At 35.1% G+C, this 25493-nt stretch overlaps 1 protein-coding gene across 4 annotated transcripts; it reads right to left on the reverse strand.

Moving 5' to 3' along the window:
• Nucleotides 1-261: 261 nt before the first annotated feature.
• On the reverse strand, nt 262-25175 carry tfpia (tissue factor pathway inhibitor a). 4 transcript variants are annotated; one of them, XM_082176709.1, is made up of 7 exons: nt 25021-25175; nt 13049-13252; nt 7208-7378; nt 5189-5275; nt 4810-4878; nt 1573-1752; nt 262-820 (listed from the first exon to the last, which is right to left on the reverse strand). In XM_082176709.1, exons 1-7 carry the CDS (start codon nt 25100-25102, stop codon nt 753-755), a joined length of 861 nt encoding a protein of 286 aa, XP_082032835.1. In that variant the 5' UTR covers nt 25103-25175; the 3' UTR covers nt 262-752. The 4 variants fall into 4 exon arrangements, with proteins under 4 accessions (XP_082032835.1, XP_082032836.1, XP_082032833.1 ...); XM_082176710.1 differs by having other exon boundaries at nt 13049-13249; nt 25021-25163; XM_082176707.1 differs by having other exon boundaries at nt 25015-25157.
• Between the last annotated feature and the right edge of the window lie 318 nt (nt 25176-25493).

A 25493-nucleotide genomic window follows, 5' to 3' on the forward strand; every position in this document is an offset into this window, starting at 1 on the left:
AAGTTCTACAATACTTTTCACAAAAAAATCACTAGCACTCTATTGGTAGTTATGCAGCTATAGAGAGGTGAGATGTTCTTACTGATGATCTGTTAGTCACATCTAGTATATTTTATCATAAAATGTAACGTTTTTTTAATGCTTGACTCAACTCTCAATGGGTTTATCACTGTGTCCTGGATAAAAGGCAGTTATTTCCCTCAAGTCATTACATACAAACAATGGCATAAGTTCAAGAACACAGTGCAAGGGCAGCAAAAGTAAAAATTTTGGAGTGTTTACTGTATACACATTATAAAAAGACAAAGAATTTGTATGTTTGAACATTGAGAACAATTTTACAAAAAAGAAGAAAGGATTTAGAATCCTCACCAAATATTTATAATTGCCATAAATACTCAAGTGTTAAATAGATCCATAAGCGGCATTGTGAAAGAATTATATGAGTAATTATAATGTATGTTGATAAGTAATTTAGTATGTAAATTTGTCCTTTCTTCCCCATAAAACAAAATAGAGTGGAAAATAATGTTTTACACTTAAAATACATAGAACGTCTTCATATATGAAGCCAAGATTAAAATCCATTAACTGTAATAATTATATACATGATAATAATGTGTGGGTCAGCAAGATACAATCACATGCTGCTGTCTCTTATTTTCTCGACCACTATACCAAAGCTGCACAATGTGGATAAAAGAGTGGTTTAGCATTTGGTATCATGAAAATATATCATGAAAATATATGTCCTAGACAGATCGCAATAAGATATTTGAGTTCCTTGTCTTTATCCGTATTTGCTTTCTCCGACCGTGATCTGAAAGAGAAAACATTGAACATAGAGAATCAGCAATACACATTAATCTTGCTTTACTTTTCTTGAGGTCTTTGTTTTCACTCTGTCTCTTTGAGCATGCATCATCATCATCATTGACACTAAACTATGCAGTTATTCTCAATTAAAATATTAAAGGTGCAGTAAGCGATTGCTGGTAAATGCTGTTGATATTTGAAATCACCAAAACAAGCACGCCCCTACCCAAATGGATCACACCCGTATCATGATGCCCCCCCATAATAATAATGCAAATGAAAAACCAAGTGGAGATGACAAACGAGTATATTCAAGCAAAAGACAGCATATCTTAGTTCTGTGAAACACAGCAAAACCAACATTACTCATGTGTCTAGAAGAAATAAAGCAACCTCGGCATCCGTTTTCAGGCTTTCCCGCTCCTTAAGGTCTCTCCAGTGCTGGAAAGCATCCGATGTTTATGCGGATCCTACCTCTTGCCTGATCGTAACCCTTCTTTTTAAAGTTATATTCGCCTGGCCTTTTCCTCTTTTGTATTTTCTCTGGCTTCTCCATCTGCTAATCTCTGTCTTGTGCACTGAGCTCTCTCTCATACACATCATGATACACATCATGAGTGTATACGCCCCTTACTGCTGATTGGCTACAAGTGTGTTTTGGTGCTCGGGTCCGATCCACTTTTTAACAGCGTTTTTCATCGCTTACAGCACCTTTAAACCCTCAAAACACAAAAACAAGGTCTGCATTAAACACACCTTTCGTGCACATCTTCATGCAGTGTCTCTTGTGGACAAAGTTGTTTTTGTTGCCTCCACAGCCAGTGTAGCGAAAAGCCTGGCATCTCCCAGTCCTGGGGTTGTACACGAATCTCCTCTCAGAGCCGTCGCAATCGCCCCGATCAACTGGACTCATGCAGATTTCTGGAGGACTGAACTCTGAAATGCAATAACAATATATTGACATTATCACTAGCTGTTTAAAATACACTCTCATGCATGTTCCACTGAGACAATACCCATAATAATATCACATAAAAGTAGTACAGGTATAGTGCTATATAAATAAAGGTGACTTGACTTAGCTGTTTGTGAATGTAAAAGGTCTGAAAAGTTTCAAAGATCAAAGTGCACAACAACAAAAAGTTATTGTCTCCCAAAAGAAAGAACCGATTCGGAACTGCCTAAAACGAGTCGTCAGTATTTCCAGTCTTCCTGCTCGAACCTACGTAGGTTTGTAACAAATCTGGTCTTCATTAGTTGACCATGAACAATGTCTACTTTGACCCGTCCTCAAACACTGTAGTTGTAGCGGAGGCCTGGAATAGTTTGGTTCGTGTTGTCGACTTGTCGAGAAGACACTTTTCTCCTCTACGAAAGCAAATCCTCTTATGGACTTCCAAAAGGTTGAGGACTCGTACTCGAATTGATACTGTATAAAACTGATGCTATTGTTACTATTCATATCACTGTGTATACAAGCGCTGAGGAAGCTGAAATTCAGATATGGTTAAGGGGGGTTTCGTTTCCTGTAAGCTTTAGACCAATCACAACAGACTGACCAATCAGAGCAGAGTAGGCTCTCGGAAAGGAGGGGTTTAGAGAGAGACCGGATCCTTTATCAAACTGTTTCAGACACTGTGAGAAAAGAGGTGATGCTGCAATCTATATTATGAGAAAATTATTTTTATTTTTTACCTTGAATGCATGTAAACGATGTAGGAGACCTCAAAAATAAAAATAGAAACTTTTAGAATAGCATAATAAGGGCACTTTAATGAATTATTATTATACATCGCACTGCACTTCTGCTACACAATAGACATTCACAGCAGCGGCATCTTTGATTTTTAACGGGAATGAAAGTGAGGCTGTGAGGGATAGACTTCCATCTCTTCAGTGGGTTGTACTGTTATTTAATGCGTCTTTGGAGTGTTCTGCTGACGAAACACTGCACAAATATTTTTCCAAGAAATTTCAGTAGACAAAAAACTCCAGACAACATGAGCTGTGGAAAATTATAAGTTATCTAGGAGCTTTATACAGCAGTTTACAGCGGATGAAGTCTATCGCTCACAGCCTCGCTTTCATACCTGTCATGGTGCTGCTCTGAATAAGGTCTATTGAACAATTAACTATCCACTTTTAATAATAATAATAATAATAATAATAATGTTAATGTTAATAATAATGCTTTGTTTATAAAGCCCCTTTCCCGAGCTTACACTGTACAGAGTAGCAATACTAAAAATGTTCATGTCCCTTTGCAGCCAAGGACCAATTACAGTAACTGTATTATTTGCAATGTACACTATTGTGCATACTATAAGTAAACCTCACATCTGATCTATATTGTATCTTATTTTTTGTTTATAGAGTATGTTTTGTTCCACCGTAGAGGATGTAAAGTGGGACACTATGATCATTTGTTATTGATGTTGTTTAAAATATGATCCAAGTTGTTACATCTATATTATTTTATATTATATTATTACATTATTTAATGACTAATTTAAAGTTATTATTTCAAAACATGATAATAAATGTTTAAACATAAGTGTACTACTTCCTGTATTTATTCTAGCTGGAATGACATTAAACTATATTTGACTTGATATACATGATCCACTAGATGGCAGTAAAATCTAAGCATCATCCTTCAATGGCGCCACAGAGAATTTGGCCATCTAATGCTGCATCCCAATTAGCCTACTTATTCTACACCCTAAATGTATGTACTCTTTTTGTGAAGAAAAAGTACACACTTTTCAGTGTGTAGCAGAACAGTACACCAGCTTTGGGACATACTGTAATATCACGTCATACAATTGTGTCTTTAACAGAAAGCTCTGTCACGTGGTTGCGTGCATCCTGTCACATAAACTGGCCTGTCAATCATTTTGTCACAGTTAACATTCTCCACATTTCATTCATTTAATTTCCTACCATATTGGAGAGAAATGCAGTAGCATGTTGATCTGCAGTCATGGGTCTTTCATGTGGAGAACTCTCCTCATTTTTTGCATTATGATGCATTTAAAAGTTAAAAACCAAACATATCTTTATAAAAGTTCACATTGTTGTTCCAGATGAAATATAACATTATAACATTAAATAAATATTTTTATCAGGTTAAATGTTGATTATTAGTCACTCTAACCCCTTTATCTAAACCTCTCTACTTAACCGTGAGTGGCGCACATCCAACATGCCAAGTTTGTAGTTTTTTAACACTTTTTATTTGTTTGTAGTTCTGCACCAAATCCTCTTACAAAGTGCAATGGGCTGTGGGCAATATTAGCCTTTAGAGTGTGCATGGATCCACACTTCAAAAATCTACTGGAAAAGTAGACCATCCGGGGACTTCTGTCATACACTTTTCAACATACTATGCTTTGGGACACACTTATTCTAATCTCACATACTATTTAGGATGGATAGTATGCACATTGGGACGCAGGGTGAGTCATCTTTTAACCCATAATCAATTACTGTAATTAATTAGCAGTAACTTTTAACTCAAAAAGTAAATTGCAAATAATAAATTAGTAAAACAGACCACTGACAGAATGGTTCATCTTAATTCACTTACTATACTTCATTAACCGCTGTGATTAAAGAGGTAAATGTGGAGTAGAATGAATAGCTACCATCAACACGTTGTAACCATGTAAATCTGAAATTCAGTTTTTAAAAAAATATTAATATTAGGATTAGTATTATATCACATATTTGACTGTGATTTGTATGTCTAAGTGTGTGCTATCTCTGTGCCAGACTGAGATGTCATGAGCCCTGGAGCTGAGGAGCAGAGAGCAGCTCTTAACTGTCAAAATAAGCAGAAGGAGGCAGAAAAAATGGCTGCTACGCTGCCCTCCGGACTCAAACAGACTGTCTGACATGAAAACACAGCTGTCTAGAACCCTCTGCTTTCACATCCACAGCTAATGTGTGTGTGTGTGTGTGTGTGTGTGTGTGTGTGTGTGTGATTCTCACCTGCTTCCTGAGCAGCTGGTTGGGACACTTTTTGCAGTGGCAAATGGGATGCATCCAAAGGAGAATACTCTAAAAATAACCAAATACTTAGTGAATCACAAAAAAAGATTTATATAAAAGGTATTCATATAAAAGGTTATATTGTTCTCATTTGTAAGTCGCTTTGGGTAAAAGCGTCTGCTAAATGATTAAATGACTAAATTTAAGTAAATGTATCAATGGTATTTCTACAAAACAATAACGTTTTTGTGTGATGCTGCATCTGTGCCTAAAAGGTACTAAAAATGACTTAGTGCACCTTTAAATACAGATCATTGTAATATACAGTATAAATAAAAAGGTTTTCTGACATAAACAAGCAGGTTGTGTCTCATCTCACCATGTTTAGTGAGAGGTTCTGTCTTGGGTTTTGCTTCCTCTTCTTCTGGTTTTAATGGAGAATTTTGTTCCATGCGGTTTGAGCTAGCTAAAAGGAGGAAACAAAGTGAAAACATCTCATTTGATGTCCTTTTGTTACAGAGGAGTCTTTCTCAGGTTGCACAAACACGCACCATTAAAGGGATAGTTCACGCAAAAATGAAAATTCTGTCATAATTTACTCAACCTCATGTTGTTCTAAACCCGTACTACTTTCGTTCATCTTCAAAACACAAATGAAGATATTTTTTAATAAAATCTGAGCAATTTCTGTCTCTCAATTGACAGCTACACAACTACCATTTTGACGCTTCAAAAAGTTCATAAAGACATCGTAAAACGAATCCATATGAATTGAGCGGTTCAGTCCAAATTTTCTTAAGAGACTCGATCACTTTATGAACAGATTATATTTAGGCTTTTATTCACATATAAACATTAATGAACTCACACATCAGTAATGGTAAATGAAAGCTCAATCATGACATGCTTGACATGCAAGAACCAATGAGGTTCATTCTCATGTGTTACGCAGCACGTTTGAGCTTCCGAAAAAACCAATGAGGTTCATTTTCGCACGTCATGCATGTTCGTTTGAGCTACTGTTTATGTTCGCTGATCAATCTTTATATGTGAATAAAAGCCTAAATTCAATCTGTTCATCAAGCGATCAAGTCTCTTAAAAAATTTGGACTAAACCGCTCAATTCATATGGATTAGTTATAAGATCTCTTTATGAACTTTTTGAAGCGCCAAAATGGTAGTTGCGTAGCTGTCAATGGTGAGACAGAAATCGCTAAGATTTTATCAAAAATATCTTCATTTGTGTTTCGAAGATGAAGGAAAGTCTTATGGGTTTGGAACAACATGAGGGTGGGTAATTAATTAAAATTTTTGGGTGAACTAACCCTTTAATACGTTTCCTGTCTGTCTGTTTATCCAGGTTTAGTGCTTCTATATATAAACATATATGCTTATAAACAACTAATTATTCAGCTCTTGGCACAATTTAATTCGAGAAAGTATAATTATTATTTGCACACTTCTTTAAAAACTTAAATTATATGTAAGATCTCTCTGTAAACATCCTTTGCATTCTCTTCACATGACTTTTAATTTTGTTCAGTGTTTTTCAACATAAGGCAAGTAGTGAAGTGTTTTTGTGGTTATATATTAGTCGGTTTCATTTTCGCGGCTCTTTTACGACATTTAGGACACCTAGAGATTAAAGGTGCAGTAAGCGATTTCTCTGAAGCGCTGTTGAAAGTGGATCAGACCGAGCATCACAACACACTTGTAGCCAATCAGCAGTAGGGGGCGTATACACTCATGATGGGGGAGGAGAGAGAGTGAGAGTGAGCGTCATTCATCTGCTTTTTTTCATGAAACATTATTTTGCCTCACTTCAGCTATCATAAAGAGACATCTAATCTTGTATTGCATGTTCGTGCATTTTGGGGGCTTTAAATATGATATGTATGGTATGTGGAACAGTTATCTAAACAAAAATCCAATTGTGGTAAACAAATAAACATTTATTGCGTCCACCCTTTGGCCGCCTTATAGTTTTATTAAAGGGTTTTTTGTTTGGCAATTGTTTTCCCACCTTTTCTGACTATAAACAAGCTGCTGCCCCTTTAAGACATCTGTGTAAACGCCCTGTTCACAAGTGAAATAAGATACAGTGCTGTGCTGCTCTGACACACAAGCTGTTTGTTTGCTGTCTGGTCTAATATACTGTAGTTTTTAACAGTATGTATCCTTCAAGGACAATTTAATTCCTAAAGATAACATTTTCAACAGTGAATTTGACTGTTGAAATTACTGCTAAAAATAGACTGCAACAAGCTGGAAAATGAAGGTTAGAATAAGTGCTGTAACCTTTGTCATGCAGATGACTTTAATTACAGGGCTTGTACAAAAGCAATATGTTATTACTGAAAATTGCAGAGAAGAGAAATGTTTTGTTGCTGGTACATACGTAGACATCTCTCATGGCATTCTTTTATGGTCTTGAAGTTGTTGGCATTTCCAAAGCAGCCACCATAAAAGAATCGTTTGCATTCTTGGCCCTTGAAATCAAAAAAATAGCGAGGCACCAGTCCTCTGCATGGCCCCGGTTCATCCTCCAGATGACATGGACTCTTGTCCTCTAAAAAACAACGACAGCAAAAAGATGGGAGAGCCATAAATCATGTGCTCCTTTTCATCACCTTCAGTCTTAGAAAATATTATGGGTTTTTTTCTTCTTCTTTGGAATACCACATAAAATATCATGAGAAATTATCACAGCAGTCTCTGTGACTGATAAACACGAGTTGTAATAACAACACTTTCTGGCTGCAAAAAGCCATGCATTGACAAAATAATTATTTTTGCAAGCAAAATAGAAATTGTAAACACTTCATTATATTACAGTAGCTATTTTACCAGTGCCTGATTGTTCATGGTCTCTTCATTGAAATTAATATTTGTTCCTATTTGCTAGATTTAATTTCACAGCTCTGGATAGTCGCTTATAGCACTTTCAAAATTAAAAGTGCGAGAAACTGCCTGCACTAAACATTTAAAAAAAAAAATTATGCAAACAATTTATGCATTTTAAATCCCATTATTTTTATGCAAAATGGATTTTACAATGAGAACACAGAAATTAGCACAACAGAGAAACTATGGCATATTAATATAGATATTGAGTGTTTCATGATTAATCTAGACAAATATTGGAATTGATTATTAAAGCAGCGGCTTTCATCAGAAGCAGTTTGACTGTTTCCTTAACAGATCCCCTGGCCATAAGCCACAGACAGGCTGGAGGCATGGAGTGATTGATATATTTTCTCTCCATCTAGCACATATACCCTGTTGATAAATTAATGGCTGGATTCCAAAGTTCAACAGATTAAAAGAATCACTTAATTTCCTGCCACGTTTTTGCCCTGTAATGCAGAATTTATTTATGGATGTTGCTAATTAAAATAATTCACTTAAGTGGCAATTCATCATGGAGAAAGGCAGCTTTAATCCAATCAACTGGGAGAAATCGTCAGGGTATTTTGTTGTTCTCTCTTCTTTCGGATAGATCGAATTTACAAGCAACGATGAGTTGCACAAACTTAATCATAAACATCACATAGTGTGGATGCCACTATGTGGATGCAGCACAGTCATGTGGGTCTCCAAAAACGATTCACTTTATAATCATAGATATAACAGGCATTCCACCACACCATATACTTTTATGGGAACAGGGAAGAGTTCTCAATGACTCAATACATGCACGCACGCACGCACGCACGCACGCACACACACATTAGTGTTCTGTAGAAGAAATAAAGTCTACATGTTTGAAACATTAGAGTGAGTAAATAATGTAAAAAATGACAAAATAAATTTTTAGGTAAACTATCCCTTTAAGATACTATTGTTGTTGTCAGATTTTATTTGCACCATTACTGTGTTGCCAAGATGGTCAAAAGGTGGATTATCCCAGTCAGTTAAATACTGCAAGTTTCTGTAGATAAAACTTGCAAGCTAAATAACAAGTAACACACATCAAGTAACACATGCACCTTATGCAATTTCTACACCGTGTTGTACATGATGAAGTGGGAGAATTCATCAGTCAGCAGCTAAACTCACTGCATTAGATACTGACTGTGTTCTGATACACTCTAAACAAAAATGGTGCTAAATAGCACTAAAAGTGGTTCATTGGCTTGTAATCATAGGGGAACCACTTTAAGTGCCATATAGCACCTACCTTTGTCAAATGGTGCTATGTAGAACCATAAGAGGTGCCATATAGCACATTAACCACCCCAAAGAACCGCTAAAGAACCGCTGAAGAACCAAACTGGGCTTAACAGGTTCTTTAAATGGTAGTGGTGCTATATAGCACCTTAACCACCGCAAAGAACCCCTGAAGAACCAAACTGGGCTTAACAGGTTCTTTAAATGGTAGTGGTGCTATATAGCACCTTAACCACCGCAAAGAACCCCTGAAGAACCAAACTGGGCTTAACAGGTTCTTTAAATGGTAGTGGTGCTATATAGCACCTTAACCACCGCAAAGAACCCCTGAAGAACCATTTTTTTTTAGTGTGTACTCTACGTCCCAGACAGTCGTCCTAACCGAGAGCGGTGGAGGAATGCTAATTAAGCTTTGCAAATTACCACTCACGTACAGCATTAATCAAAAGTTCACATTCATAAGGACACTTAACAAACTGAATGAAGGTAACTGTATATTAATGTTACAAATGGATTATGCAATTTTAAACAGTCATAGTCAATATTCTAGCACAGAGAAGTGCAGATGGGCTGCATCTAAAACACTTATCAAAATGAATAATTCAAAACTGCTGTTCTCCTGAGCAGCCTCTTGGGTGCTATTTAGGAAAGGAGACTGTATTGATGCCTGGCTAGTGTCTCTCACTGTGTGTGCCGTTTACTCACAAGGACATTACTTATGTGTAATATGTTTAACTGAGTGCCCATTAACAAAGATGTCAGCAAGACAGGTAATTTCAAGTAGGTTCTGCACCAGCTAACCAACTATCATTGAGATGAATATAAATGCTATGGAAGGCATAATATACCTCCTTGGCTCAAGCAAACAGATTGCAATTCCATTTACAGAAATTACACACTTTATATTTCAAAAGAAATGTGTAATGATACTGATTCAGTCTCCGAGGAAAAACATTCAGAAAATTATGTTTCTCTCCTCGTATGTCTCTTTCTTTGTCTCATACTTGAAATGCAAAAGACAAAACAAGCCACTCTTTAAAGAGCATTGATGATTTGATTCACTAGATGGAGACATTCATCAAATTTTTCACAGTGGTTTATTATTTGATGTTGGTTCCATATACTCAGTGATTCTCTTTGAATCCGAATTTTAAAAAGTGAGAAGAGCTTAAATGCAAACAGTGTGGACTCATTTAATTGTTCCCTTTTTATTTAGAAGATGCTTTTATCCAAAGCGACTTGCAAATTAGGAGCATCACAAGCAAGAGGAGTTACAATGCAGAAAAAGCAGAGAAAAGGGAAAGGAAGAGGAGATTTTTTAGTGTTATGGTTAGGTATATACACTCTTAAAAATAAAGGTTCTTTATTGGCATCAATGGCTCTATGAAAACCTTTAACATCATGGCACCTTTCCATTCCAAAAGGTTCTTTATAGTGGATAAAGGTTCTTTAGATTATTAAACCTAAAATGGTTCTTTTAAGAACTTTCACTGAAAAGTTCTTTGGAGAACCAAAAATGGTTCTTCTACGGCATCGCTGGAAAACCACCTTTTTGGAACCTTTATTTTTGAAAGTGTAAAGAAGAGTTAGTGATGGTGCTGCTAACATCAGAGCTTCGACCAAGAAGAGTGTGACATTAATCCTCTTTGGTTCACTGAAAACCAGATGTTATGTGAAGGGTTGTTATGTTAAAGGGTTAAAATGTTCTCTCTATTACCAGGAAAAGCAAGTTTGGTGGCCACAGAAATTAAAAACTGACTTGGCAGAGCTGAAAATAAACAGGAGCATGTGGTGAAGAGAGCAGGAGAAATGAATCCAAACACAGCAGTCAATTTCCTCTTCTGCCTCTATGGGGGATCTTTGGCAATACTTCGCAGGCATTTACGAGTGATCGTGTCCTTGGAGGTGTTTGTCCAAATCAGCTGCAAAGTTTCGGTTTTCCCCACTCTGTGATGGGACTGAGGCTTGTTTAGTAGTCACATGACAGAGTCTGTTTTGTGCTGATTATTACGATGATCTCTCACAGGAGGCAACGTTGCAGGGGCCCGTCCAATTCACAATGACCCCAAGTGGAAAGCGTAATGAGATATGACTCACCCAACCAACCAAAGTGCTTTAAATAATCCAATGTGTCTTGGCTTTACTGTGAACCGCACATTTGTCCTCTTTTTAATTGGAAAAGCACCAAGAATTCTTTATTATTCTAGCAGAAATAATCAGATTGTTTAAATGGTATCTCCCTCATCTCAGCCTTGGCTTGTTGCCATGAACTAGACTCTTTGTTCTCGAGTAATCTTCATTTCTGCCTTTATATACTAATTTAATGCCAATATTGAAGATGAAACATAATTTGATATTTGGTTTGTTTGCTTTTCCTTGCATTAGAATGCTTTGTATTCATCAAAGCACTGCTTTGAAGGACTACGAAAATGCATTACTCCATGTATGGCTTCCCAACATACACATATATGAATATATGTGACATACACAATGTCTTTCTTTGAAAGCATTTGTTCTGAACAAAACAACTGCTTTCCTTGTGGTATAAGTCTCAGAATTTTTTTTTTTAAGCATCTGTCATTCCCTCTACAAAATAATATAGTTCAAGTAATAATCATGACACTTCTATACTAAACCATAATTGCAGTACTGCACCAATGCATTACATTATTGTTTTTTTATGGGATGTTAATGAGTCGCTGGGAATGACTCCCTCATGGTGAACTCTTCACTGTTCCCATAAAAGTATATGTTGTGGTGGAATACCTGTTATATTATATAGTGAATAGTTCCGGTTTTGGATGCTGATTGGTCAATACAGCATTCCAGATGTAGTAAAGTACAGATATGACATGCAACACCCACATGACTGTGCTGCACCCATAGACTAATGTACTGTTATTGTTACATGTCAGGGATTACACTGGGGTCCATAAAGATGATAACAACGCTTCATTTTTTTCATATAAACTTACTATAAAGAAAATATTTGTAAGGAAAAAACAATGACATTCTGAAATTCATATTAAATCATCTTTTCAGTCAAGTTGTTATGCTGATAGCAAAAAAGATCAAATGTTAGTAGTATGTACTGTATATACTACTATAGTATTTAGCTTTTATTTTATTATACTTTCAGTTTTAATTTTAGTTAATATTTTAGTAATTTTATGTGCTTTTGTCATTTTCATTAGAGTTTTTATGTCTATATAGCTTTAATACATTTTTATTTAATATAGATTTAGTCATTTTAGTATGTAAACTTATTTCAATTAGTTTCTGAGGAATTTCATCATTTAATATTTAAAAAGATATAATATAATATTTTTAGTTAACAGTAACAACACTGTTAGAAAAATGGGTAACACTGTATTTCAGTGTCCTTGTTACGTGTTACAAGTACTTACTGTAATAATAACAGTAAATTATGCATAATTACATGCAACTAACCCCAAACCCAATCCTATTCCTAACCTTAACCCTTATAGTAAGTACATGTTGTTAATTAATATTACTCAGTAATTGTAAATGTATATAAAATAAAGTGTAACCAAAACAAATGCAAAACAGAAGCACTTTCACTAGTACTTTAAGACTTTTGGTACTATTGTATATTGAGTTAATGGATTAAGTTATTCAAAATAATGCCTTTCCTTAATATTTTTCTGTAGTAGGTGTTTCATAAAAGCAATAAAGCCCTCAAAGCTGTGCTATGTTGTGATTATATACTCTGCTGAGCATTGCTCTTTATCTTTGACTCACTCACAATATTGCACAGCCTCTCATAACTTATTTCTATATTAGTAATATGTGCTTTTACTTAACCCAAGATACGCTTATCTGGAATGCTGTTTATTGCATAGGTGTGTGGAATACTGTCATGACACATGAGTCTGGGTCAGTTCATCCAATTTACAGAGCGAAAATGAAATAGGACTAACACATTCTGAAAGATGCATTGATTCTGAAAAGGTTATTTTTTGCCATTTCCTAGAAAAAAAACACATTGACATTTGTATTGATTTGGATGGTTATTCGTCATTGAAAAGTTAGGTGAAGATTGCCTTACCTTTCACATGACACATATCCTGGCACTCCTGCAGAGTCTCGAAATTGTTTGCATTGCCTTGACAGCCTCCATATTCAAAGGGCTCACAGCGACCTGTGTCAATGTCGAAGTAGAACCTCTCCTTCATTGCCCTGCACGGCCCTTCGTCTTTCTTGAGGGCGCATGAGTGATGGAATATGTGGAGTTCAGACCTCACTCCATCTGCTGAGGGTGGAAGGAAGCCAGAAGTTATAATTTGCTCGGTACATAATTTACAAAACTCTGCGTGCTAAATTTAAGCCATCTATAATCTTTCTCCTAAGGCTTAGTAAGGGGTAAAAGAGCTTTCTGGCATTGGAAAGTAACCATACACCTACTTTTAATAGAGTCGGCACCCTTGCTTAAAGAGATCTCATTGACATGAAAGTCTTTAGATTTTTAGGGATATCACAGCTTTGCCCTTGGTGTTTAATGCTTGGGTTAATCAGGATGAACCTCCTACACCATTCCACTCTCAAGCCAACGAGGATGATAAAGCACTCTTTCTTGAATATAAATTTGGACGGTTTAAATAAAAAATATATATATTTTAATCCCAGAAATAGGTTCTTAATCCCTATCCCTACCAAGAATCAACCATATTAGTGTGTTCTAAGAGAGCGTGCTATGTAAAGTGAACTCAGTGGTCCTTCCTGTTCACACAACAAGGACTGAATCCAAAGTGCACAAACTAAAGTAACAGATGGTCTTGGACTTGAGTGACAACATCCTGCGGGCGGCTGGATTACTTATCCTGTCACATCCTGATGTTCATCTCCTCACTGCTCTTAAAATCCTCTCTCAACCCTGCCCTCGGGTTGGTGAGAGTTCTGCTGAGGTATTCCACAGACTCTGGATAAAATTCTTGCCTGCACAAAAGCAGGAAACACCCCCCCATTGCGTGATGGGTTTGCCATTGTAGAACATAACAAAGGCATACATTTTCTTATTTGCATTATTATCTAATGCAGACAAAGAAAAAAACACTAAGCCACTCATAGAAAGTGCTCACATGAGTTTTCACTGATGGGTCTATTTGCCCACACAAATTTAAAGAATGATGAATGATATATATTGGCCACCATATCGGTATCGGCCGTTATATATGTTCATTTTAAATGTTACCGTTATCTGTCCGACAAGACAATTTGGCCGATATACTGAAGCCAATAAATAAGGGATTATTTCCTTAGCCTCTATACATAGCTCACATACACTTCCATTCAAAAGTTTGGGTCTTTAGACTTTTTTAAATAAGATTTTGTAATGTTTTTCTTTTGATTGTTGTGTAAGGCTAAGTATTTATCAAGTTAACTAGAGAACTCCCTTGTCATCAAACACTCGCTGAAGCAAACTTGTCATCAAACACATGATTCAGATAGTTAGGTTCCGTAAACTTGATGACGAGTATCAATGTTGAAAACAGCTGTGCTGCTTAATATTTTTGTGGAAAAAAAAAGAAAGAAAAAATTATATATATATATATATATATATATATATATATATATATTAGGATTCTTTGATGAATGGAAAGTTGAAAAGGACAGTATTCATTTGAAATAGAAATCTTATGTAACAGTCACTTACTTAATATTTTGTTAATAAATGTTTTGTTACTGCCACTTTTTGAACAATTTATAGCATCATTGCGGAATAAAAAGTATTAATGTATTTTAAAAAACATAGTGATTTAATCTTTGAAGATTTTTCACAGAATTTGGGGTTTTGCTAAATCTGAGCACAGTTGAGACAAGATACTTTTTTACTCAAGAGGGGGAAAAAAGAGAAGCAAGAGATGCAACTTAAGTCTAGAAATAGATTTCAATTATGATTTCCTAGGAGCTACTAAATACTGAGATAAAAAAATATATTTTTTCTTCATAAAAGAAAATTTTCTTATCATCACAGCTTGAGAAACTATTTATTATTTATTATGTTATTACTTATATATATATATATATATTATCATAAACCATTATGAAAAAAATAATGGTAAAAAATGCTGAACAAAATAATTACATCAATTATGTGAGCCGGAATTCCAGAGGACCTGTTTCTTGTTGTTGTTGTTTTTTTTGTTCTCCATTCCCATTGATACAACAACTTTTTAAGACAACTGCAAAAAATGTTGCTGCCTTAAATTTTTAAGTACAATCAACTTGGATGTTCAAGTCATTTCAACTTAAATTGCATTAAACTGACTTTTAAAAATGAGTTGATTCTTGTATAACTTATAAAATAAAGTTGAAAATTGCTTGACTTATTTTGATGAGTTAAAGCAATGTAAAAACATATGTTGTCATAACTTATTGATCATATAATTTTTTACAGGTTGTATAGGTTGTATTTTAAATGTACCAATTAAACATGCATTCCAGTGTATCATAAAAAGGTTTATTCAAAACAATAGCTGGCCCTGCAGAATTCCTCCCAAAAGTTATGTTAATAATGGTAAAAACATGGCTGGCTGTTAAATTTTCAACCGCCAGCTGCTTTTTTAGGCCAGCATGAATTGTCTGTTCTGCTTGGCTTCAGCCTCAACACACCTCAATTTGGATAGTGGTCAGAACAACCTAAACTGGTTCTTTGCCAAACTCATTGCCAATGCTGAGCTTGGGCAGGTTGCCCCATGTTGAGACTCAGCCCTTTCTTGTTTTTATGCCTGTTTGAATGAGGGGTGTTGATTTTATCACAAGCTGGAATTCAGCACATCGGTCAGTATCTGAAAAGAGTAAAACATTCAGGAACTCTCGGTCTGAAGAAAAGCACAATGCATGTAAATATCTGTTTACAGGTGTCAACGTGTCATGTTTGCTCAGGGTTTGCTGTTAGTTACCTTTGCAACAACGCAGTGATTAATAATACCGTCAGCAGCGTATCTACAGTAATGCAATGCCACTATGAGGATGAGTGGCAAGGTATTTGTCATTTGTAAATAAGTAACCAGTGAGTCAGTTTTAAATTCAGACCCTTTTCTTTATGTGACATAATAATACTTTCCTCATCTCTGATTTGTCAGAAAAATAACACTGGTACAGATGTGTTAGACACTATAGTCAAAGAAAGAGATGTTTCATAGCCAGAGGATATGATTTTAACAGTCTGAGTCATGCTTCTTATTTAGTCAGCAAATAGAGTTCAAAGTCTAAGGGAACAGTCACTCAGGTGGCAACAATCACTAACACACAGGAAACTAAAGGGCCATCCTTCTACAGTACATATACATTATATAGATATTTGACATCAAGTTACAAAATTCTGTTGATTTTGTCTTTAATAAAATGGAACTAAATCAAGACCTTGTGCTTGTTAACTTGGTGTAAGGTCAAACTGTAAGGAAAAGGAAAGGCAAGGCAGTCTGGTTCCCGTGATAAATAGCAACATCGGCCTTTCACAAAATCAAACTGTTGCTCCTTAAAAGGTCCAATTGTGTAATTTCGGTGTCACCAAACTGAAGTGCATTTAACAAATGTTTAAAGGGGGCATGACATGGATTATTTTATTTAATTTTTTTTTTGGCTAACGTCATATGAAATATGAAAACGTGCATATGAAAAAGTATTAATGTCCCCTCACTATTGCACATATTAACATTAAAACTGTCATTTACAGACAAAGCATTATGAAATTGTTTACTAATGGTTTGCGATGTACTGCAGCTGATGTCAGATCCAGTAGAGTTAGCTGCTTCATCTTTAAACAAAAGTTTCTTTGCCAACTCTCCATTATACTGTTCATCATTTACAAAACAATCTGCAAATGCCCCATTTGATTGAAGATTACTAGGGCACATAAAAAATAAAAAATAAATGTGCATAGATAAATCATTTATTTTAAAAAACACTGAAATATTCCATAAAAAATAAGAATTGTCAATTTTGATTTAATGGTGACTTTAAACGAGCAAACATTCCTTTACTCTTCTATTTGTCATATGAGCATTTGGTGCGATGTTGTGAAACTATTTGTCTATTTGTGTCTTGCTCTAGATGCAGTCATATTCAAATGCATTTCGCAGATCCGTCAAAATGTCACAAATCCCACAATATCCAAACGAGCCGTTTTTGGATCTTGGTTAAATAATTACTTTGTTTTTAATGAGGACGTTTTAAGCTTTGAAACAGAATGTTTTAATGGTGCAAAAACAACTTATACTGCATGTCAAAAGATCAAGAAAAATGTGATTTCTCATGTCATGAAATCTTTAGGCCACAGTGCATGACAGTGAAGTTAATTATATTATTTGTTACAATTATTTATTTATTTTCACATAAATGCTGTTCTTTTGAAGTTTCTATTTATCAATGCATTTCTGAAAAAAGGTATCAATTTTATACAACTGTTTTCAACATTGATAATAATAAATGTTTCTTGCAGCAAATTATTGTAAAATATATCAAAATAGAAAACCGATGTTTTAAGTTGTGATAATATTTCACAATATTCCAATTTTTACCGTTTTTTTTGGGATCAGATAAACTTAGTGAGCATAAGAGATTTCTTGGGTGTTGTCTGGTTATCTTGATAAATATTACAACACAACCTTGCACAACAATCAAACTCTTGCTCAAGGTCAAATGTGTAATTTCTGTCACTGAACTGAACTGCAACAATAATGACTGAGTTCTAACTGGTTTCCAGAAGCCCTTTTGTGCACCACAGGTTGAGCTGGAAAGTGCCACAGAGCTAAAATGGTTACCCTTTTTAAATAGCTTACAAATACATTTTAAATAATTTACTTACTTGTCTCTGTAAGTTAAAGTGGGATTAAAGCATTTTAACATGAAAAAAAAAAAGAAAAACGATATGGGTGTTTTGATTTGCACTGACTTGTAACCTAGCTTTGACTTTTTTCACTTTGCTGTTGTCAGGTGTCCTGACTTGATCCACGTTTCGGCCTGTTTGCCAGTGACATTGCAGATCGTCTTTGTCTACAAAATCCTTTGGTTATATTTGCAACACCTTAAAATCCCAGATAGGTCCGAACTTGTTTATTCTACTACCGTTCAGAGATAACAACAATGGGTGACCTAGTAAACCATGCCGTGTCGGATCCCATGAAACTCTTGTGGGACAGAAAATCCGCCTAGCTATCACCTCGTGCAATTATCTGAGGTCTGCAGTTCAGGGCTCGCTGAAGCAAATAATCCCGTACACCCCATTAATTATTGTCAGGTCTGCAACTGACTGCATGAGAGGATTCTGGCTCTTTAAATGAGTGTGTGGCCACCGGTCTGCTCGACCATATGGGACACCTGATGTAGACATACGTAAAACATAAGGCTGCAGAGGGAAAGATATCCAACAGCATTGCATGGTATGCTGTATAGCTAGTTAACCGCCTGAAGTAAAAGGCTTATCTGGTTTCTCTCTGTCTCTGCAGTAAGTCTGTACACAACACAGAACATGTGAAATTGAGAGCACTGATTAACCACCACAAGGCTGTTGATGTAAATGTGCCAGGCAGGAATACATGCATGGCTTCTGGATGTTTAGAGGCCTCATGTTAAATACTAACTTGAAAAATACAAAGATATTTAAGCTCATTGTTTGTTCAACCTACGGATATGTTTGGGAAGATTTTTAAAAGCCATTTTAAATTTTGCCATATCGCCCACCAGTGCTAGTTTTGATCCGAATGAGTTAATGCAACAGATCAAACAAGGTCTTGATAAACTGGGAGACCTTTTGACTGTTTTCTACACAATAATTATCACCATGGGAACAGAGTCATGAAACGAGTTGATACTCTTGGGCACAGAATGTTTGACTAAGTCAAAGAAAGAATTAGGACATGCCTTCTGGCACTTTCATGTACAAGGCTAATAAGATGTTGCATGATAAAAGCATGCATTTCGGAATCAATATCAGACATTTTAAAAAGGGGACAGATAAATGAATGGGGGAAATCACAATATGATAATTTAAGGAAAGGAAGTCATGCCCTTTATTTAAAATGCCACATTGCCTTATTGGTAAAGTATTAGCTGCTCAATAACAAGCATGCACATTATCTGGACCAACCTACATAATTTGGGGTTATTTTAGGTAAACAAAAAAACAAAATGATACCATTTTGTAAAATATGATACCATGTTTTGAAATATGAAGCATAAGCTTAACCAACAGTTTCTGAGATTTCTGTCTTTCCACATTCAAGTAGATAGGACCTGTACTTGCATGCCTATTGCGATAGAAAATAGCTGCCAGGGGGTGTTGTTAACATAGCTGCCAAATTCACTGACTTGCCTTAAAGGAACTTTGGATATTTTTTCATATTCTTTCAAATTTGATACAGATGGCTGTAGGCAGACATTAACACATATACTCACACACATGCTTTTAAAGGTTTATAAATGAGATGACATAATGCACTAAAACGCAACATCCTTCGATCATTTTTCAATCAGTGATTAGCTGACTTTGGCATGGGTAAAAAAAAATTAAATCCTGCCACAAAGAAGTCTAATAATTCAGTGTAAGAAAAACACAAGAGAAGATATGACAGCAAAGGTTTGTTGATAATATTGATAGAACAGCCCACATGAGTGATTCTGACATTAATCTTGTGTTTTGCATGCAAAACCCATTCAGCATTAAAGCTACTCAACCATGCTACTGTGTATCGCTATGAGTGACAAACAGCCCAGAGGGCATTTGCAATAAGTTAGTCTTGATAAGTGATCTTAAGCAGTTCCTTTATGATCAGCCAAGAAGACAAAGAACAATGTCAGAACGTGCCTTGACACAACCCTATTGCTGAGCTGGTTTGTAATGAAAGCAAACCAATGATGTCATCTCACGAGGACTCATTGTGGAAATTTTGATACATGGCATACATGATGAGCAGGCCCAGACAGAATCGGCAGACTTTTATTTATTTTTTATGTGCTGATTTTAAAGGGAAATTATTTTGAATTCTTTATCAAAATTAACCCAATATGCACAGTGTGGGCATGTGAGTAACCGGATGCATGATGAACTTAGTTCTGTGGAAATGTACTGAACTTTCTGTGGAGTTCTGTGGGCACAAATTCCATGTGGGCCTGATGATAATTCTCACTGAACTGCTGTCTTAGGGCCCCTACACACAAGGGAAGCATTTGTTGAATAGGACCTGTTAAATATGTTTTAATGGCAGAGCGGTGTAAAGTATCTAAGTGATACTTACTCTTAGTAGTATGTCACTACTTATTTTGGGGAATCTGTACTTTACTTGAGTTCTGTTACTTAAAACCAAATATGTTTACTCATTTTACTCCAATCTTAAAAGTAACAAAGCACATATGTCGTACACAGTGCTGGGTAGTGACTGATTATATGAATAAGGATTATGTAATCAGATTCCAAACATGTTGTACTTGTAATTACATTGTTTTAAAATGCTTATAATTGGATTACAGTTACTTTTTTATAGATGACATGATTACATGTTATTCATGCGATGCAATGGCATTAAATTATTCATAATCTCTAATTCTTCTCTTTACTTTTTAATTCTGCTTTCCAAATTAATTTCCTATTGTGTGTCACACTGTTTAGCTTTGACTATATTCACAATATAAAATGGCCATGTAAATGTCATGTAAATAAACTTGTGACGCTTCTAAATTTGGGCACAAAAGCACCTCTCAGTTACACCATGTATGAGATTAATAATTATGCAAATTACTAACCACTGCTGATATATAGCTGTGAAACATGCAGTGACCTTCACAAATTATTGATCTAGACTAAAGTCGGTACATAAATATTTAAAACCTGGAAAACGTTAAATGTGTAATGTCATTGCTGTTTTCATGTTTATTATTGTTTTTTCATGCAGGGATTCCTGAGATTTTAAGTACATTTTTCAATCATTTAACACAGTTCTCTGGTGTTGGATAATGGTCACATTGACATTTTTTCTTCAAAAAATGCATTTATTTTATATTTCATAGCTTTTGATAAACTCATAATGCCCCTGTGCAGTTCTTTTATTAACCCCAGTTTGGGAAACCCTCCCATAATGTAATGCTTAATGCATTTCATTTTGTTGATAACAAAGTATTTTCTTTCTCTTTGTTTTCTGTTTATATATGGCACACAATAAACTAAGTGATGAACAAGTTAGGTCAAAAGTCATCTAAAAGTAATGTTTTCTTTTTATATATGATACACAATAATCCCATTCAAAACTAAGTGATGAACGAGGTCAAAAGTAATCTAAAGGTAATCAGAAAACAGTACCTAAAATGCATAATCTAGATTACATTACTACTAACTACAATTTTCAGTAACAGACTACAATTTGTAAGTAATCTACCACTGGTCATACATCACTATGACTTAAATCTCTCCCAAATGATTTGATAATAAAAATGTCATTTTTCTTTATCATAATGTGACTAAATAAATTAAATTAGCCTTTTATTTAAACAGCCAAGTACTACAGAGCCCCTAAAGGGACATGGTTGTGGAAAATATTTGGGATGGGAGAATTTTTTTTTTTTTTTTTATTCCCACGCAAACCCTTTGCATTCCCTCGCAAAACCTGTTGTGAGTTCAGACAGACACTTCCTGTTTAATGTCCCGCTGGCAGTGTTTCAGCAGTACGATTTCTTTAACTTAACATCGCACATCCTGCGATGTGACTATCGTGGATGCCCACATTACGATGTCGATGCTGAAACGATAATATCGTGCAGGCCTATTTGTCATTTTTGTAAAAACCCTTGCGTTCTCCCTCTACGCTCTTGTGATACACTATTGAAATCAATGTATTTACAGGATTCTGTGACGCGGTATAAAAGTGTGCAGGCGCCTTTAATCTCATCCATCTTTTTACAACCCACACAAGGTTACTCTACATGTCTTGGCCTTTGAACACTGTTTGAGCAATACAGCTCCCATATGAACAAATTTGAGAATAATGATTTTTTAACCATGTAAGTCTATATTTAATGACATCAGTCTTGCATGGATTCATCTGGAGCAAATGTGTAAGCAACGCCAGATGCAATTACAGTCTCTGTCGTAGTCCAATCAAAAGAGCACGCTTCTCCTCCTGATGTTTCACTGGAACTTCAGATATGGCACTTACAGACCATTCAAAAGTCCCTTAAGGGAGGAGCTTTCTGCAATTCTGCGAAGAGTCTCAAAAAAACACTGAAATAAACCATTTGTCTCGAAAAAGGGTCAGACCTCAGGAAAAAGATAGAGCTATCGGCTCAGAAAAGCCTTCCTCTAATGACTCATTCAATGAGGCATGACTAATAGCTGTATATTTAACCCAGAAAGAAAAAAAATTAGCGAGGATTAAGCGTCTAGCAGATTAGGATGGCTTTGCAGGGTTCAGTAAAATTTCATGATGAAAATTAATTTCCAAAAAATACACAGAGCCAACGACAACTCTGTGAGGCTGAAAGTGTTTCTTAAATATAAACAAATACAAAACCCTTCAGAATGTGTTAATTTACATAGGCTAACCTATGTCATATAGGCTAATATTCAAAACAATGTCAGTTATGTAATTAGCATAACGAGAATTCATTATTTGTTTGTTCATTGAAACAGTTACTAATAAATCAGTGGTTCACACACTGTCGAGCCATATCAGAAGCCTGATCTCTTCATCGCACCATTCTTGAGAATGGAGGTCGCATTTGGCTGTCTCTTTATGTGAGCTTCACAGCCGATACTAGAGTACAGCCCATTATTCACAGAAAGGAACATCTCTTACACACCCTTCTACATTTTTCAGGTCTAAAAAGCATACATGTCAGAAGAATGTTTAAAAGGAAATTGAACTACTATTTCTATGAACTATGCCTGGTGACAACAGGGGGAAAAGATTAAATATATATAAAAAAATAAACACAGTATGTACTATTAAAAAAATAAAAACAAAATCACCAATAATCCCAATTTTTCCAAAGTAATAAAAACAACAACTATGTATTGGTAACTAGCCATGTTTTGGATAAATCACAGTTACATTTTGTCTTAGGATATTATTCTGGTACTTAATCAAGTTTATATATGGACTTCTTAAACCATATTTAATCACACTGTAGGCTTCAAAGGAAAGCAGCATCACTTTAAAGCAAGTAGAAGTAAAATCTGCCCAAACATGAAGTAAGTACAATGTCAAGCAGTCAGATTTTTATAACATTACCATATGCACATGCCCGAGTTTTGCAGCATGCATATTTCATTCCACCATACGTACACCAATCTATTTTTAAAGATCATTTAATTAAAACAAATCCTTTCATCATAACAGCAACAGTGTTGAGTTGAGATTGTGACCTCCAAGCATCCAGAGACGCTAAAGAGATTTATGGAGGATTGAGAGCCAGCATATTGATTGGTGCAGTTAAGCAGATCTAAAAGTTCACAATGCATGGACTGCAGCCAAGAAGAACAAAACATTTCTTCGGCATAAGCGGTTTCCACGTGCAAACTATTAAAGAGCTATGGCACCAATGGGTGGGTGTTAAGTAAATATTAAATTAATAACAAATTAATCACATTTTACTGATGTTATATAGGCTACCAACCATAATGACATCTATTGTCTCTCTACCTAAAATCTAAGAATTGCATATATTGAAACATGCAATTCTTCATATATTTCATATATTTTAGTCAGGGTCTAAAATTAAAAAAGGGCTTGGGACAAATTTTTTTAAATAAATATAAAATAAAAGTTTCCTGTAATGAGTTCATCTTATCTAGCAGATGTGCTATGATATCTTGTGTATTATTTACATAGATTTTTTTTTTTTTTTCATTGATTTGTTTTTTTAGATAACAGCCATGATTGTTTAGACTATTTCACTGATTTAAAAGAAATATAAATGGATGGGGCAAATGGATGGCATTCTTTGTGCTTATAGCCTATAGAAAATAAGAAATGAATGTCTTATAAATAAAACGCCCACTGAAAATGTATTCGTTTTGATAAAAAAAAAAAATATATTAAGAGGAACTGATTGATGAAATCTTTGCATTTAATGATATTTGTTGGTGTCAACAATTTAAAAAAGTCAAGTAATACACTAGTAGGCTACAGTAGCCATTTCTAAAGCACTAATTTTGTTCTTTTATTTTTTAATCAGATTTCCTACACTTAAACTAAACTAAGAACATATACAATTACATTTAGCTATTTCCTCTTATAATATAATCAAACATTACATAATTGCAATAACAAAAAAAACAAAACAAAAACATAGCCATTCAAATCTACAAGACATCAACTGATCCTTTGTTTGCATTGCAGGGATTAAATACACCTACCAATAATAAGTTAAATATTAAATTCCAATTCCCAAAAGTTAAAATGTCATCTTCCCATGTTTATCACAGCAGACAGAACAAAAGTGGCACAAAATGCACTTTTTAATGTCAAATCCTTTCAATCCTCGAGTTTCATCTCCTTTAGAAATTGTGGTTGTAAATACACACAGCCTTTGTTGACAAAAATAAATCCTGAAGATTATTTTGGATTTAACCATCAAAGTTTAGCTGAAAGTTTTGAGCCACCAGAGCGCTTGAACTCTCAATGGCGGGACACCTTAAGAAACCTAGTATTATTTAGTATGCAATCCTGCAATCTTTATAATCCGTGATCTAAAATATAAACTGTATAGCCTATGTCACATTAGATTCAAAGCTGCTTTGTGTCTCTATAAACACTTTAAAAAGTGAATATTGCGTGATTTGACTTTCATTTCCTTAATGGTCGTGTGAGGGTAAAGTTACAAGTTCTGGCAGCAAATACATTATAACTAACACTTGAATCATTATTGTATTAAATCGACAAATATATAGCACAGTTGGGTCTTCTATTCTTAATATGCTTGTAGAACTTCTAGAAGTGCTCCATAAAGCGGAATATTCCCTCCAACTTTGGCAAAATGAACTTTAAAATTATAATCATGAAAAATAAAATAATAACTCACACTCACCCCTTGCAAATTTCGTCAAACATACTCCAATAAGAGGCAGCAGAAGCAGCAGTCTACATGACAAGCTCAGTAATGGAGCCATTCCAGCAGGAGAGGCAATCACACGCGCTCAGAGAAATGTGGACTAGTAAGTATGCTGTAGTTTAGTTTGTGGCTCGAAAAAGTCAACTAGCCTACTCCAAGTCTTCATTGACTGCGCGGTGATAATATCACCCACTTCCGGGTGACCGTTCGTTCTGGTAAAGTGTTCTAAAGAATTTCATGATTCTGATTCCCTTGAACTATTCCGGTTCCATTTACGATTCTTTTAGTAGCCTACTTTTGAAGAAAAAATATGTGTAAGAAAGTAATGCAATTTCTTATTGTATTTAGCCTACTTCCCGCAGTAGTCTGTTGCTACATTCATTTTAGAGTTCAGAATAGCCTAAATAACACATCAGTAGCCTAATATAAATAATTCAAACGGTTATTTT

This window comes from Leuciscus leuciscus, assembly GCF_965113295.1.
Source record: "Leuciscus leuciscus genome assembly, chromosome: 7".
NCBI lineage: Eukaryota > Metazoa > Chordata > Actinopteri > Cypriniformes > Leuciscidae > Leuciscus > Leuciscus leuciscus.

Excerpts from the sequence above, each read along its gene's own strand:
- tfpia (XM_082176707.1), bottom strand. The coding sequence starts at position 25,102 with ATGGCTCCATTACTGAGCTTGTCATGTAGACTGCTGCTTCTGCTGCCT. Across the intron at positions 5,276-7,207 it reads ATGCCATGAGAGATGTCTAC|CTAGCTCAAACCGCATGGAA; the intron begins GTATGTACCAGC and ends TCCTCCTTTTAG. Across the intron at positions 1,753-4,809 it reads ACCAGCTGCTCAGGAAGCAG|AGTTCAGTCCTCCAGAAATC; the intron begins GTGAGAATCACA and ends ATTGCATTTCAG.